This window comes from Pollachius pollachius (assembly GCF_949987615.1).
Source record: "Pollachius pollachius genome assembly, chromosome: 4".
In the NCBI taxonomy this organism is placed as follows: domain Eukaryota; kingdom Metazoa; phylum Chordata; class Actinopteri; order Gadiformes; family Gadidae; genus Pollachius; species Pollachius pollachius.
The window spans coordinates 18,983,182-18,997,137 of NC_136937.1; the positions used below are offsets into that span (position 1 = coordinate 18,983,182).

The 13,956-nt window shown below is 43.7% G+C and overlaps 2 protein-coding genes across 2 annotated transcripts in view; both read right to left on the reverse strand.

Annotated features, from left to right (window-relative positions):
• Window positions 1–758: 758 nt before the first annotated feature.
• On the reverse strand, window positions 759–6,477 carry LOC307074925 (TNF receptor-associated factor 2-like; the record flags this gene model as incomplete). Its single annotated transcript, XM_079735336.1, has 10 exons — window positions 759–977; window positions 1,276–1,424; window positions 1,770–1,947; window positions 3,993–4,598; window positions 4,728–4,802; window positions 4,905–4,979; window positions 5,094–5,255; window positions 5,358–5,456; window positions 6,117–6,195; window positions 6,290–6,477. 10 exons carry the CDS (start codon window positions 6,475–6,477, stop codon window positions 759–761), a joined length of 1,830 nt encoding a protein of 609 aa, XP_079591462.1.
• Window positions 6,478–7,925: 1,448 nt separating this feature from the next.
• Window positions 7,926–13,956, reverse strand: part of LOC307074927 (GRAM domain-containing protein 2B-like) — a 6,843-nt gene continuing 812 nt past the window's right edge. The window contains exons 3-14 of the mRNA XM_079735338.1: window positions 12,180–12,267; window positions 12,015–12,084; window positions 11,799–11,902; window positions 11,488–11,583; window positions 11,328–11,399; window positions 10,830–10,910; window positions 10,541–10,652; window positions 10,267–10,377; window positions 9,957–10,044; window positions 9,445–9,534; window positions 9,012–9,096; window positions 7,926–8,338 (exon numbers count right to left, since the gene is read on the reverse strand). Coding sequence (XP_079591464.1) covers window positions 8,300–8,338; window positions 9,012–9,096; window positions 9,445–9,534; window positions 9,957–10,044; window positions 10,267–10,377; window positions 10,541–10,652; window positions 10,830–10,910; window positions 11,328–11,399; window positions 11,488–11,583; window positions 11,799–11,902; window positions 12,015–12,084; window positions 12,180–12,267 — 1,036 coding nt within the window. The 3' untranslated portion in view covers window positions 7,926–8,299. The remainder of the gene's footprint in view (window positions 8,339–9,011; window positions 9,097–9,444; window positions 9,535–9,956; window positions 10,045–10,266; window positions 10,378–10,540; window positions 10,653–10,829; window positions 10,911–11,327; window positions 11,400–11,487; window positions 11,584–11,798; window positions 11,903–12,014; window positions 12,085–12,179; window positions 12,268–13,956) is intronic.

The following is a 13,956-nucleotide window of genomic DNA, read 5'->3' on the forward strand; positions in this document are numbered from 1 at the left end:
CTCAACAGTAGCATCAAAAAGCTCACAATATTGACAGTACCAGTTTGGCAAGAAAAAAAGCAAATATTGTGCACGCCACGCCCTAACTCACAAGCTGCCCGCTGACTCGCTACACCGCCATGACATCACACCCTAACTCACAAGCACCCTAACACCATTCACACCATCATGACATCACACCCTAACTGACAAGCAGCCTCACACCTCTCACACTATCATGACATCACACCCTAACTCACAAGCAACCCGCGGCCTCTCTACAACTACATGACATCACACCAATGAGTATCTGTTATATAATGTAAGACACGGCTGTATTGCATCAGCCAATCCAAACCAAGCCACGGTCACCAAGAGGACTAAGTTCTCTCGAAGCAGGAAGTGAAAACATGCTATATCCGTTTTCTAACTGGTTCCTCCAACTAGACATCTCTATATTAAGTTCTACTCCCCCCCACCCGGTCAATGATCAGCCTAGCCTTTTCACCATCATCCTCGTCGTGACGGATAAGCAACCACTAGATTGGGGGTTGGTGGGGGGGGGGGGGTGACTAGGGGCGCGGTGGGCGTCAAACCCAAACGCAGGAAAATGTACAGTAAGGTGAACCGGTTCTCCCTGAGGAACCATCCTGCCCCCCCAACACCAACGCCCGGGGGCCCTTTCAAAATAAAAGCCCTTCCGATGCCAGGCCCAGCATACGATCGGACAACGTGTGTGAACCTTCAAGAAACAACCGGAACAAGGGCCCCAGGGGCCCCTAGAGGCCCGTGAGGTCCACGATGGCCTTGATGAAGATGGTGTCGTCGCGGATGTAGGAGTTCTTGGAGTCCAGCTTGGCGAGCGGGCAGAAGAGCGGGCAGCCGCTGGCGATGTTCATCTCACTCACGGGCCGCTGGAAGGACGAGGAGGTGACGTCGGGCCGGAAGGCATCGATGATGTGCTCCCTGTTGCTCTGGTCCAGCAGCATCAGGGTCACCTGGTAGGGGGAAGGGGGGGAGGTCACCCATTACGGGGGGGGTTGGCCCCACGTTCTCTTTTTGAAATGGGGGAAGATAAGAAAGGTCTACTACTTCCTGTTTAACACTTTTCCAGACTGGCCGTATCCAAAGGGCAAATGTAAATTATGTTTAACTGTAAATGTGTCAGGTTTCCTCCTTTTGGATAGGCGTGTTCTATGCATTATTCTCTGTCACTACTTTAGGCCAAGTCTTTCTCTAACACTCTTTGATACAGCGCTTAGTCCCAGTGCTAACGCTAGCCTAGCGGCATCTCACCTTCTGGTTGAAAGGCCACTTGAGCAGGGCGTCGCTCAGGCCTCTCATCACCACAAAGAACAGGGACAGGTGGCTGCTGCGGCCGGTCCCATCGCCGTTCAGGTAGATACGCAGACACATCTTGTAGCCGTACTTACTGGTGTAGAATGCTGTAGAGTAGAAGAGGGAGAAGGGGGGGAAGGCTTAATAAAATGACCTCTTAGCTTGAAACGCACGTGTTTAAGATCCCATATCATGCTTTTTTAGGCTTAAAATTTGTACTGGGGGTTATACTAGAATAGGGTTACATGCCTGTATGCTAGAAATACCCATTTTTGTCCTATATTGAGTTCTCGATGGGTGCAAATACTCCCCGTGGCTCAGACTTAGATTTTTGTAGCATAGCAGACGTAAAACATTTATCCATACGTCATTAAACAGTCTAAAGCAAAGGGAAAAGTCGCATGATATCACCCCTTTAATCCAAAATGAACACAGGGTTTTGTCAGGCTTACCAGGGGAGAACATGGCGGGGGCGCGACCCGCGATGGCATCCTGTCTCTTCTTGGTGAAGTCTGAGATCCTCCAGACAAAGACGCCGTCGAAGGTGGTGGCGGCCATCTCTCGGAGTCGACCCTCGATCTCGGCCACGGTGAGGTCCTTCAGGCCCACCGTCCGCTCCAGCTGACGGACCTAAGACACGACACCAGGCCAGACGATGAGACGACTGACCGTGCGACTGTAGCTAATATGTGTGTTAAGGGCCCCTAGTTTACCACCGGTTAAAAGCCTTTTGTGATATCATGAGTCAATGTCTTCCAACCGGCGGTCCCTGATAAAGTATCAATATAGCCGTTGCATGTCTCAATGAGTCTGTGAATCACCTATATATAGTAAGGGATAATGTATAGAACGCCGGTCATTATCGGGAAAATAAGCCCCGACAGGGCGAACAGGACACCGACGCGCAGTGGAGGTGTCTTGCTTCGCCCTGAAGGGGCTTATTTTCGATAATGACTGGCGACGTTCTATACATTATCCCGCTTATTACATGGCTACTTGCCAAAATTTAAAAAAAAAAAAAATTCACATAGTGTGTCTTTTTTACAATTTATTTGTTACCAGCATTCATAGTGTTGATCAGCAGAGAAAAAGTCTGCCAAAGACGTTGACGCCGCTTAGCAACCGACGCTGGGGTTGACAAGTTACCGGACTACTTGCGAAGTGAGCCAAAGACGTCATTAGAGGCAATAAGTCCTTTGTTTTCCTTGACAGCGGTCAATTATACTTAGCAACTTAGCAACGGTGAAATATAATTCACCATATAATTCACCATATATTCACAATATAATTCAATTATCAAATATAATTCACCGCCGGAAGTTGTGAAGAGCCCATGCAAGTGAACGGAGCGTTCCACGGCATTGAGAAGACCCGTGTAATATATATATATATATATATATATAAGGGGTGTAACGATACATGTGTTAGTATTGAACCGAATCGGTACGGACGTCACGGTTTGGTGCATGGATTTACACGGAGAATACACGGTATAAAATTAAATAAAACTGGCGTGCGAATTAATCAATGTAATGCGGAGCTAATGTTAGATACGTGAGTTCTTCAGTGACAACTAAAGTGCAGCCCTGATTGGCGCATAGGTAGCCGAGCTCCGCATTCTGGCTAATGCTCAAGTTTTTTGTCAGGTTGACGGTCGAGTGAGTGAGTCACACTTCTTTGTTATTTGGATAACCGTCCTGCTGTTGGTGTTATGGCGCATAACACATTGGGTTCTCTGACGTCTCTGGTATTTCCACAACGAGCCTTGTAACCACCGCCCCGCCTCGGCAGCGGGCAGCGAGGCTCCGGCGGGAGGCAATCCCTGTCAACAATACTTCAGATTGCTGGGAAGTGGAAGAACCAGAGACGTCGGAGAACCCGACACGGACGTTTGAGATCCATAATATCGTCTGAGACATGCACAATAAAAAAGAATTGCCTTCTGCATTTTTGTTTCTTCTTTTCTCTTCAATGCACCGAACTCGTACCGAACCGTGATGTATGAACCGAACCGTGATTTCAATATACCGTTACACCCCTAATATATATATATATATATATATATATATATATATATATATATATATATATATATATATATATATATATATATATATACACACATACATATATACACACATACATATATACACACACATATATATACATATATACACACACACATATATATATATATATATATATATATATATATATACATACACATCTTCTTCGTGTGATACGAGAATCTAATATTGATATAATGTTTTTGTATTTAAAAATAAATAAATTTAAGAATTAATTTTGCATTTTTATGCTTTATTCCTGAAAGTTAGACAGGAACTATAGCCCCAAATATCAATATTTAAGGCGCTCTAATCAGATTTCCCTGCTCCTCGAGGTGGCACTCAACACATGAATGAAGGAAACCTGAACGGAAGTTAACTAACTAAAGACGATCATCTAAAACCTCAGTTTGGACCTTGTATAGAGACCAAAACACAGCATTTTACCTTTTCGCAATCATTTTGTATTCCTCGTTAGACATATATCGTGATGTATCATTATAGGATTGTCTAACAATATATTGATTTTGCTGAATCGCAATATTATTTGTATTCGCGGGCGTATCGAATCGTGAGGTACCCTGTGATTCCCACCCCTAATATATATACCTTATTGCTCAGGGCCTCGATCTTGTCCTGGTCCAGCCGGTGCTGCCGGTTGCTGGCCTCCATGGTGGTGGCGAAGCGCTCCACCTCCCGGTTCAGGACACACACCACGTTCTCGAAGGTGCCCGCCTTCACCTCCAGGTCAATGCAGCGGCGGCCCAGCTCCGCCACCTTGGTCTTCTCGCTGTGCAGCTGCAGCTCCAGGGCCGCGCCCACCGAGCTGGGCAGTGGGGTGAAGGAGGTGGACACCGTGAGGACGGGGGCCAGGGCGGAGGACGGGTGGGGCGGCGGGGCGGAGGCGGAGGCCAGAGCTCCTGAGCTGCAGGCGGATGAGGAGGCGGCGGCGCCGGAGGAGGACGAGGAAGAGGACGAGGACGAGGCAGCCCCCTGCACGGGAGGCCCAGACGGGGTGTGGCTGAGCAGGGAGACTCTGGCCTCCAGCTCCCGGAGGGACTGGTGGAGCTCCACCAGCTTGTGTCCGGCCAGCTCCAGCCCCTGCGGCTGGAGGCCCTCCATGCTCACCTTCATGCCCATGATGTAATGCAGCAGCAGGTTGAGGTGCTCGTAGGCACAGGCGCGCTCGTGGTCGTGGATCTTCTCCTTCTCCACCTCCACGAGAACAACATCATGGAGGTCAATGTGAAGGACAGGTGGCACCAATGGATACAAACAGATTCATGTGTTTGTAGCTGTAATCTAGTCAGTAATAGATTCTGACCTAGCATCAGAAATACTTACGGACATATCACAGCCTACGACATGAAATCGACATGGAGTCCTGAACTTGCTGCAGAACTTGATATGGTCAACGTACTAAAGAAAGGAAAAGAGAAGCCATGTTGTGGTTAGACAATGGAAGGCTGTTCCAGTCTGCTACTAAACATATTCTCTGTGATGAGGAAACGGAGACATTACTTTTTCCCGGGGGATTTTCTTCTTGGCACATCCTTCGCAGATCATCGGGTACTTTGGGCATATTTCATCATGTGCCTAAGATAAAATGGCAACAGAATCTGTATTTAACATGGATGGACCGACATATCTTCATATTGGTCTTGATTGAAACGTGGGGGTCCACTTTAGTTCTGAGGATCCATGTGAGACCTTTATGTTTTTGAAGTGGAAGGGCTCCTTGCAGTACTTGCAGTTCAGCGTTCTCTCGGGACACTCCCGCTCACTGTGGCGCTCCTGCTCGCTGAGACGGACCCTCTCTTTACAGGACGGACACGGGATGATCATGAACTCACACTTCCCTTCGTGGTTCACCTGCACAACACATGCAGGCCGATAACACATTTAGAAATGTGTTGGCATAAGCAAAACACACACACACACACACACATCATAACATCTTGACAGACACCCCACCTCATACTCCTTGATGCTGCCGGTCCAGGTGCAGCTCTCGTGGATGCAGACTGCTGACAGGTTTTCAACCTCTCGCCGAGCAGCATTGTCAGGAAAAGCCTGCAAATAAAGAACAACAAAAGCCATCCGTCAGCTATTAGGGAACTGTGATAATGTCTGGTCCGGTTGACATTTCTGACCAATCAGGGCCTCTCTTCTGTGATTGGTTTGGGGAATACATTTGCCCGCCAATCACATTTCCGCACAAGGCATCGTCATAGCTCTACCAAAGTTATGTGAACGAAACATTCTGGGGGACAAAAGTAGGGAGGAGGAGACCAGTGAGGGTTGGGCGATTTTAGGGGTTGTATATTTTCTAAGACTCTCTCTCTCTCTCTCTCTCTCTCTCTCTCTCTCTCTCTCTCTCTCGACACTATTCTGGCCTTCTAAGTGCATTAAGAAAAAAAGGAATCTGCTTTGTTCAAATATGGTTGAACAATGTAATTCTGTGGCATTAAAGGTCCGTTTCTATTGCTAAAGGCTGTCTATTTAAGGTTGATGACGAGGGCTATCCAATTGAAGAGCAACAAAGATATCTACCACAAAAATACAAGCAACTCGTATACAATACAAGCAACTCGTTTTTTTGTTCTCGTAAGCAACACAAGCACATGTCGTAGGCCTAACTGTTCTTTATATCAGTTTGTGTATCATTATATACAGTCTAGTTTTCACGCACAATGACTGAACGGAGTAAACAGTAACATGACTTGTACTCACACATCCTTGCTTCAAAATGGATGTAGGCTCTTCAAAAATCTCTTCTTTAATGCAAGCGTTGCATTTCTGAGGTCCATTGCTGCCGACCAAAACACATTATTTATTAAGCATACATTAATACAATTCATCCAAAAAAACACACAGCCTGAAAACACAATGGACCCACGTGTTACCTGACAGTCCTGTTGAAACAATAGGAGCAGAAGCGATGTCCACACTGGGCTTGGTAGGGCCGTCTGAGGATGTTGTGACAACAGTTGCAGAGGTGCTTGTCTTCCAGCTTGTTGGCCAGGATCTTCCTGGGAAAGCCTGGCTTGTTGTTCTCCATCGACGAGGGGGGGGACGGTTCCTGCGTGGCCATAGTGTCTGTTCACACGTCACACCTGGCAGGGAAGGGGCATAGGAGGTCACACATAGGAGAGAAAAACGTTCTACGAGAAATGTTTCATTATTTAGCATTAAAAAGGTGCTTTGCGATCAAATGATCCCTTGAGTATCACCCTCCTGACGCTAAAGTTAAGCGAAAAGGAACAATTGTATGGTATTACACTGGACAGTGAATTCCAAATATCGAGATAACAACATTACCTCAGAAATAACCCTCAAATCGGATTTCACAAGCGATCGCTGACGTTTGGAAAGCCTGTTCATCACAGGCCAGCTGGGAGGCCCGCATCCCTTTGTTTACATTTCGAGGATCCAGTCCTCGCTTCCACGGTGCCTTGTGGTGTACATGACATCATCTCTGACCTGGCTTATCTCAGCTCACACTGCTTCTACTAAGGCCTACTTCATGGAAAATGTACGCCGCCGACAAATGGCCAAACCATTGTCTCTTCCTCTTGCCTCTGTTGCTAAGCTATCGGTCTGGAGTGGTACCCAACCTGCAGCCACGCCCCTCGGACAGACGCACAGTCCGACTTTCGAACACAAGACAATAATAGATAACAAATGTTTACCATGGCATTGCGATCATTACTTGACTTTAAACTCACCGGCGATCAGCATACACTGTCATCACTAACGGAGGAACAGTACAATGTTTTTTTCCCTCGCTGCAAAATCTCCGGCTGTAGATCATCAAGCCTGCATCAAGAGCATCGTTCATTTAGTAGAAGTAATCCATGTGTGTTTGTCAACGTGAGCCACATGATACAGATGTGGTATCCAAACGCGATGACTGTTGTCCAATATCGCCATTGCACTTTCAGACTGTGTATTACGTCATGCACTCGGTCTGACCATCGGGTTGATAGGCAGAAGAGATGTGGAGGCGTGGAGATAAACCGCGACCCTCCGGAGAACGAGAGAGGGTGTTCTGTAAACGGTTAAGAGACCGCATAAAACAAATCGTTAAATAATGAGCTAAGAAAATAAACAGTAAGCAGCTAACTTATATATATATATATATATTCTCAGCCTAATAGGTGAATTTATCCTGAGGTTCTGAGCCAAATGAAGGCCTAATGTCGAGGCAGTAGTAAATAAGGTTTAACAGCTCTTATGAAACTATGCTCATTGTTTACCTGGATTAGTGGTAATCTGATGCTAATCTGTTGTTTTCCCTTTGTCCTAGTCTACCTGATATCATACAGTAGGCAGAAATGTTTTGCCCTAGTCATGAATCAGATGATAGTTTATATAATATATTTAAAATTCATAATTGTAGTATAATTGAAGTATTAAGACACTGGATGTCTGTATCCAACTGGAGTCAAATCAGACAGCTATAGCAAATTTATAAGCAACACAAACTGAAACCTTGGTTAGAAGAAAAGAGACCACAATAAAGCACAGACCAGTGACAAGTTTAAGTTATAAATACAATTTACTGATAAATCCTGTCGGACAGGGAACATATACAGCACATGTGATATAACGTTGATAAAACATTGAAATGTCTAATTCGTCGTGCCTTTGAAAGCTAAAATGCTACATAGGCCTACACACTATGTCACTAGTGCTAAGCTTTGATTTCCATGTAATAAAATTACACAACAAAATGAAAAATAGAAATACAAAACCCTGAGTAGAAAGAGTAAATATACATGTATTGCACAAATATAGTTCAAACATATGTCTGAAATATATCTCTATTGAAGATAACTGTCAATTTTTCACGAAAAGATCTTCTGAAATGTTGTACTAGAAGGTGTCCTTCCAAGGTGGCACCACACACTCAGTCATGTCTCTCCAAGAAGCTTCAGGAGGTTCTTCTGAATCTACACGGATAGAAATATGCAAAAGTCAATTTTACAGGGCTGATAGGAAGTGAAATTATCTGTGCCTGAAATTATCAAATACATTCGAAGACACCATAGAGAATTGCCGTTCTCGACAACAATAAAAGGAGCGGAACTCGCACACCATGTAGCCGATGCAACAATAAGTTTTTATTGCATAAAAGTGTAAAGTGCTACCCAAAGTGTGTGCAAAACGTTTTCAGTCCCATTCAGACCATCCTCAGTGCAAACATACAAAGGTAAAAGACATCATTATATAGACTACACCTAGTTTGTGGCAGACAGGTCAATCAAAAGGTCAGGTAGGTTGATGTGTTGACTAGACATCTTAAAAGGCACCGCTCACCTATTTTCAATTTTCTTGACAACATACATGGCCGAGCTCAATCCTGAATTCAGGCACCACGCCTGAACTCTATCAGGCCTGATTTTATTATAACCAACCAAGGAAAAACTCTAATTACTAATAACTCTAACTAATCGTGGAAGAAACCGTGAGAGGAAACGCAGAAAGAGGAGTCCTCCTTGAAGGAATGGGTAGCCCTTTTATCTACTAAGGTAAGTAGTATTAAGTATTGTAAAATGCTTTGCATAAATGTGATTTACACTAAGAACAAATAAAATAGATGGTAAAGTTGACGGGTGAACAAACCTTTTCTAATTTAAGCAGATTGGAGGTCAGCTCTTTATAGACCTCCGCATTAAAACCCTCCTGAGACTGGTGGCTTGCCACGCTTCTGGAACACAAGGAGGGCCCTGGGTTAACATCCACACACAGCTGTTTGGTAGAGGTCATCTGCTGGGGCTAGAGAGTCTGATTAGGAGTATGTTTATTTTAGCTGATGGTTTTATCCAAAAGGACGTATACAGACTTTGGATCCATAACACTGAGGTGACTGAGGTGATGGGGTGAGGCCGCTAGCTCTGTGATACAGTGCAGGGTGTCCCTAACCTACTTTTTGTATCAGTAGTTCTTTGTTGATCAAATGTTATCTATACAAACAGCTTGGATTATATTTTTATTTGTTTTCTTTGAACTCCTCATAAAAGTGGGTGTCTTACTCATGGGGTACTGAGGTACTTACTCTCCCACAGAAACCAAGGAGTTCAAGCGATGTTCCAGAACCACGATCTTGAAGGCCATGTAACACGAGGACAGGACCAGAACACTGACTCTGTGGGGACACAAACACACAAAGAGACACAGATATTAACACAACAGTGTGTTAATATCCAGGACAGATAGACAACCTTATTTCAAACGTGTCAGAACATGCCCAAAACTGAAAGACATCAGTCTAGAATGTCAATCTGAACTCTTTCCAAGAAAAACCTGTTATAGCACTTTAAAAGACAATACCGGTGTGCAATCAACCCACTCTGTGTCTCCTGGCTCCACTGAACCGTCCGTTACTAACATCACTTCTCCAGGTCAGCTCGCCCATATTGCCTAACAGCACTTGACGTGATGTGTATTTGAAGATAGAGGTGCCATATTACCATTGTTCCCAGTCCTGCCTGGAGAGACTTACGATGGTGTGATCAGTGTGTTGTCCTGTAGCATAACACGGATGCATGTAATACAAACATTACTTACAAGAACAAATAGATAAGAAGGATTGTGTTGAGGGATGGGGGCTGTGGCTTTCCTCTGTGGCTTGACCCCAGGGCTGGTTTGGTTGGCCCTGCATGTAAAATACAAGGTAAAGTTTAGACCAAAAGTAAAATGTGGTTATGATATGTATATTTGATGACTTAAACTCGATTAACAATGTAGTGGTGTCATCTTTTAAGATTGGCTTGTCCTCACTTTCTATTGCCTTAATGATTAAACCCTCACACAGAACCCACAGAAGACAACTCCTTTTGTATGTTCTCCCCTCTGGAGGAATCGGAGCTTGTGTTACCATTCTGCACCGGGTGTTTGGGCGCTGGTGATTGCAGATGGATGTCTGCGTGCACAGACACCTCTCCATTCTTCCCCACATTCAGAAAGGTCTCTGGCATGCCGTCAAAGTCTAAAAGGAAACACAAATGACTATGTGTAGATCCATATGTTTACTTTAACCAACTAACCCGCCCCGAATGTGTATTGTCAACACAAGATCAGGAGGATCATGTGGTTGAACGGTATTGTGGTTACGCAGCCCTACAACAACATGTCGAAGGTCCCTTACACACCGGCCATTTTCTCATAGTCGGGTGTCTGTGATCCGGAACTGCTCGACTCCAGCAGGTCTTGTCTTCTGTGGCGCAATCCACTATCTAGGTCAGAGAAGGCTCCGCAGAGGTCCTACAATGGACAATATTAGGAAACAGCCAAAGATGAAAACCAACAGGGCTTCTATACAGCAACACAATGGGAACAAACATTCTCTCTCTATGTATGTATATATTTATAAGTGTAAAAACAGGGGCTTTGTAGCTTGAGCTCAGGGAGAAGTGTGGTCTGTGGCGGGGCCCTACTGACCAGAGGAAGTGATGCCGGCACCTCCACGCTGAAGCTGTTCTCGCAGGAGGAAGTGATGGGGCTACTTCCTGTGTTCCCCACCTATGTGGGAGGAGAGAGCAGCGTCGGTTACACACCAACACACAAAGGCAGATCTGTGTGTAGACGTATGCCGATAGAGTTTACGCTTTACGTAATGTATGTCATTTATTCTGCCCTGCACTATGGAAACACGCAAAAAGAGGACAATAGGTGCTTCTGTATTAACAGTCAATTTATAAAGAAAAACGTTCATCACCGCATAAAATGCCTTCCAGTTACAAGCAGAAGTATTCTTGATTTCTAAAAGCAGCATAGACACTGTAAATTACATCATCCAACTGCCATCTCAAAAAGCAACAGAGCCCAAACACAGTAAGTGGTTAGGAGGTTAGTATAACTGCTATTGCTGCAGCATGGCTTTGTGTTGACAAAGACACAAACCCTTGTGTAAATAAAACACATAAAGAGATTACTTACGTCCAAGTGACCACTGATGGATTTGAGGAGTTTAAAGGTGTTGTCTCGTGAAAGGAACGACACGAACACATGCTAAAAAACAGGGATAGGTAGTCGACGTAAACAATTTGCATTTAGAAATCAATTATTTACTTGAATAAACAAATTAGCCCCGTCTTACCCGCTCTGTTGACGTAGCAATAACAATGGCGTTGGGGACTAAGATGGCGGTCTTGGTCTTTTTGATTAATGCTACAGCGAGCGCAGGGATGGCAATCTGGAGAAAAAACAACAATAAACCTGTATTACCTATCAATAAACCAAAAATACATGAATAAATAAATAAACCTATACAAACTAGCATTTATTTAATAATACATAAATCCTGACAACACAGACCTAAACCAATCAATGCAAACGTTCCAAAACAAACACAGAAATGTGTTTGAATTCCATTAATGCAACAAGACCCACATGTGTTTTTTATATTACCTTGGTATCTCTTCCAAACACTTTAGAATGAAAGCAAATCCAGTTGTCTGAGACAAACATTTTCCCCTGGTACAAAATGTCCTTCTGTAGCGCACATGTGTAGCCTGTGGGCACACATAACCATAACATAGTCAAGGTTATTGAGACGAACAAATTACAAATTAAATATAAACTCACCACATGTTACTCCTCAAAAAATAGGAATCGATCTCTTACTTTGTTTAAGCAACTCATCCTTGCTTATCTCCTTGAACAATTTGTGATACTGGACGTTTGTCTTTGAAATCTATGAAAACAGAGCAGGAGCGTTTGGTTTTAAAGTGCACAGTTCACGTATGTACGGTCATGCCTTGCTCAAAGGTAACACTCAGGTTTCCTCACATGGCCGGGCTGGCTCTTCTTCCTGTCCAGCTTCCTGTCTCCGTCGATCGGGGTCACCGCGGGCGCACACGGCTCCACAGGGCGGGACCTTGAGAGAGAGAGTGAGAGGTTTATTATACACGGCTACCGCCATTCGTAATACATTACCATAACATCCACATATATGTTACCATTCAAAGTTTGGGGTCACTTAGAAATGTCCTTATTTTTTAAAGAAAAGCACTGATTTCTTCAATGAAGATAACATTAAATTAATAAGAAATACAGTCTGGAAATTGTTAATGTGGTATATGACTATTCTGGGTGGAACTGGCAGATTATTTATGGAATATCTTCATAAGTGTACAGAGGCCCATTTCCAGCCACCATCACTCCTGTGTTCTAATGGTACATTGTTTAGCTCATTGTGTTAAAGGGATAATTGATTATTAGAAAAGCCTTGTGCAATTATGTTAGCCCAGACGAAAACTGTTGAATAAAAGTGTGAGTTTTCATGGAAAACATGAAAACTCTAATGGTGTCTAATGGTACATTTCTCACCACTTCATTACGATCTTGGACTATGAACTAATAAACTGATTAGTAAGCTACGAACTCACTAGGTCCGCTGGAGGGGGGTCAAGTGTATTAAGTTATGAATTCAACTGTATTCAATAAATGAATGGATGATATACGTCTATGTGGTTAAATGTAGTCATTATTAACGTAGAGTCCTTACTAATTCCAGCACTTATTGTTTGATAGTTGACACATTATTCATGATTCAGTAATAGAGTAGGGAATCACAGGGTACCTCACGATATGATATGCGATACATGGCCCGTGATACCGATAATTACGGTCTTTATTCATGGTCCAAACTGAGTTTTTTAGTTATTCGTTTTTGGATAGTTAACTTCCGTTTAAGTTCCTTCATTCATGTGTTGAGCACCACCTCGAGGAGCAGTGATATCTATTCAGAGCCTCTTATTTTATTTATTAAAACATAGATATTCTTAGAGATATTTCCTGTCTCTTCAGGAATGAAGCATAAAAACGCAAAATAAATTCTTATAAGGAATAAGCATTTGTGAACAGTGACTAATACAGACGACAATGTGGCAGTCGTTTTTTGAAAAGCATAACAAGTGTCACATGGAAGTGTACACTGACATCCACACCTGACACGTTAATGTGAACTCTGTGGCCGGTCGCTGTTCAAATTTCACTTGTCTTCAAAAACTCTTCCTGCTCAAATAAGTCTGCTGAAATGGCGCTGTTGGGAGAGAAGCTTGTGTTGTTCTTGATGTTTAAGATGGTATGGCATAGGAAGAAAGACTTTGCCGTTGCAAAGTCATGCATTGTTGCGTCTGTATAACATACAACATAGGTTCATCGTTCAACATTTGGCGACCTGGCTACCATCACGCCTATCAATCGCAGTTGATGTAGGCCTTGTTGGAAAGCGTTTTTTTGGTTTTTTTAGAAAGATATTGGTTATTCAAACAGCTAATAGAAGAGGAGAGTGTAGTGGGTGGGTTGATGTGGTTGAGTTCAGGGCTACCTTGCATGTAAATTCAATGTAAAATCGTCCTAGCTACCTCAACGGATGGAGGGGCACTAGGCTGGTAGAGAAATCCTACCTTTAACCAGCTCTCTCTTACTTCGACCTAAGAGACCCTACACACATACCAGAGTTTTAGAATACTTTCTAATAGTTTCAACTGTTGTATGTGTGAATGTGTGTATGAATGGGTGAATGGTTATAAATGGTGAAATATTGTACAGCGCTTTGGGT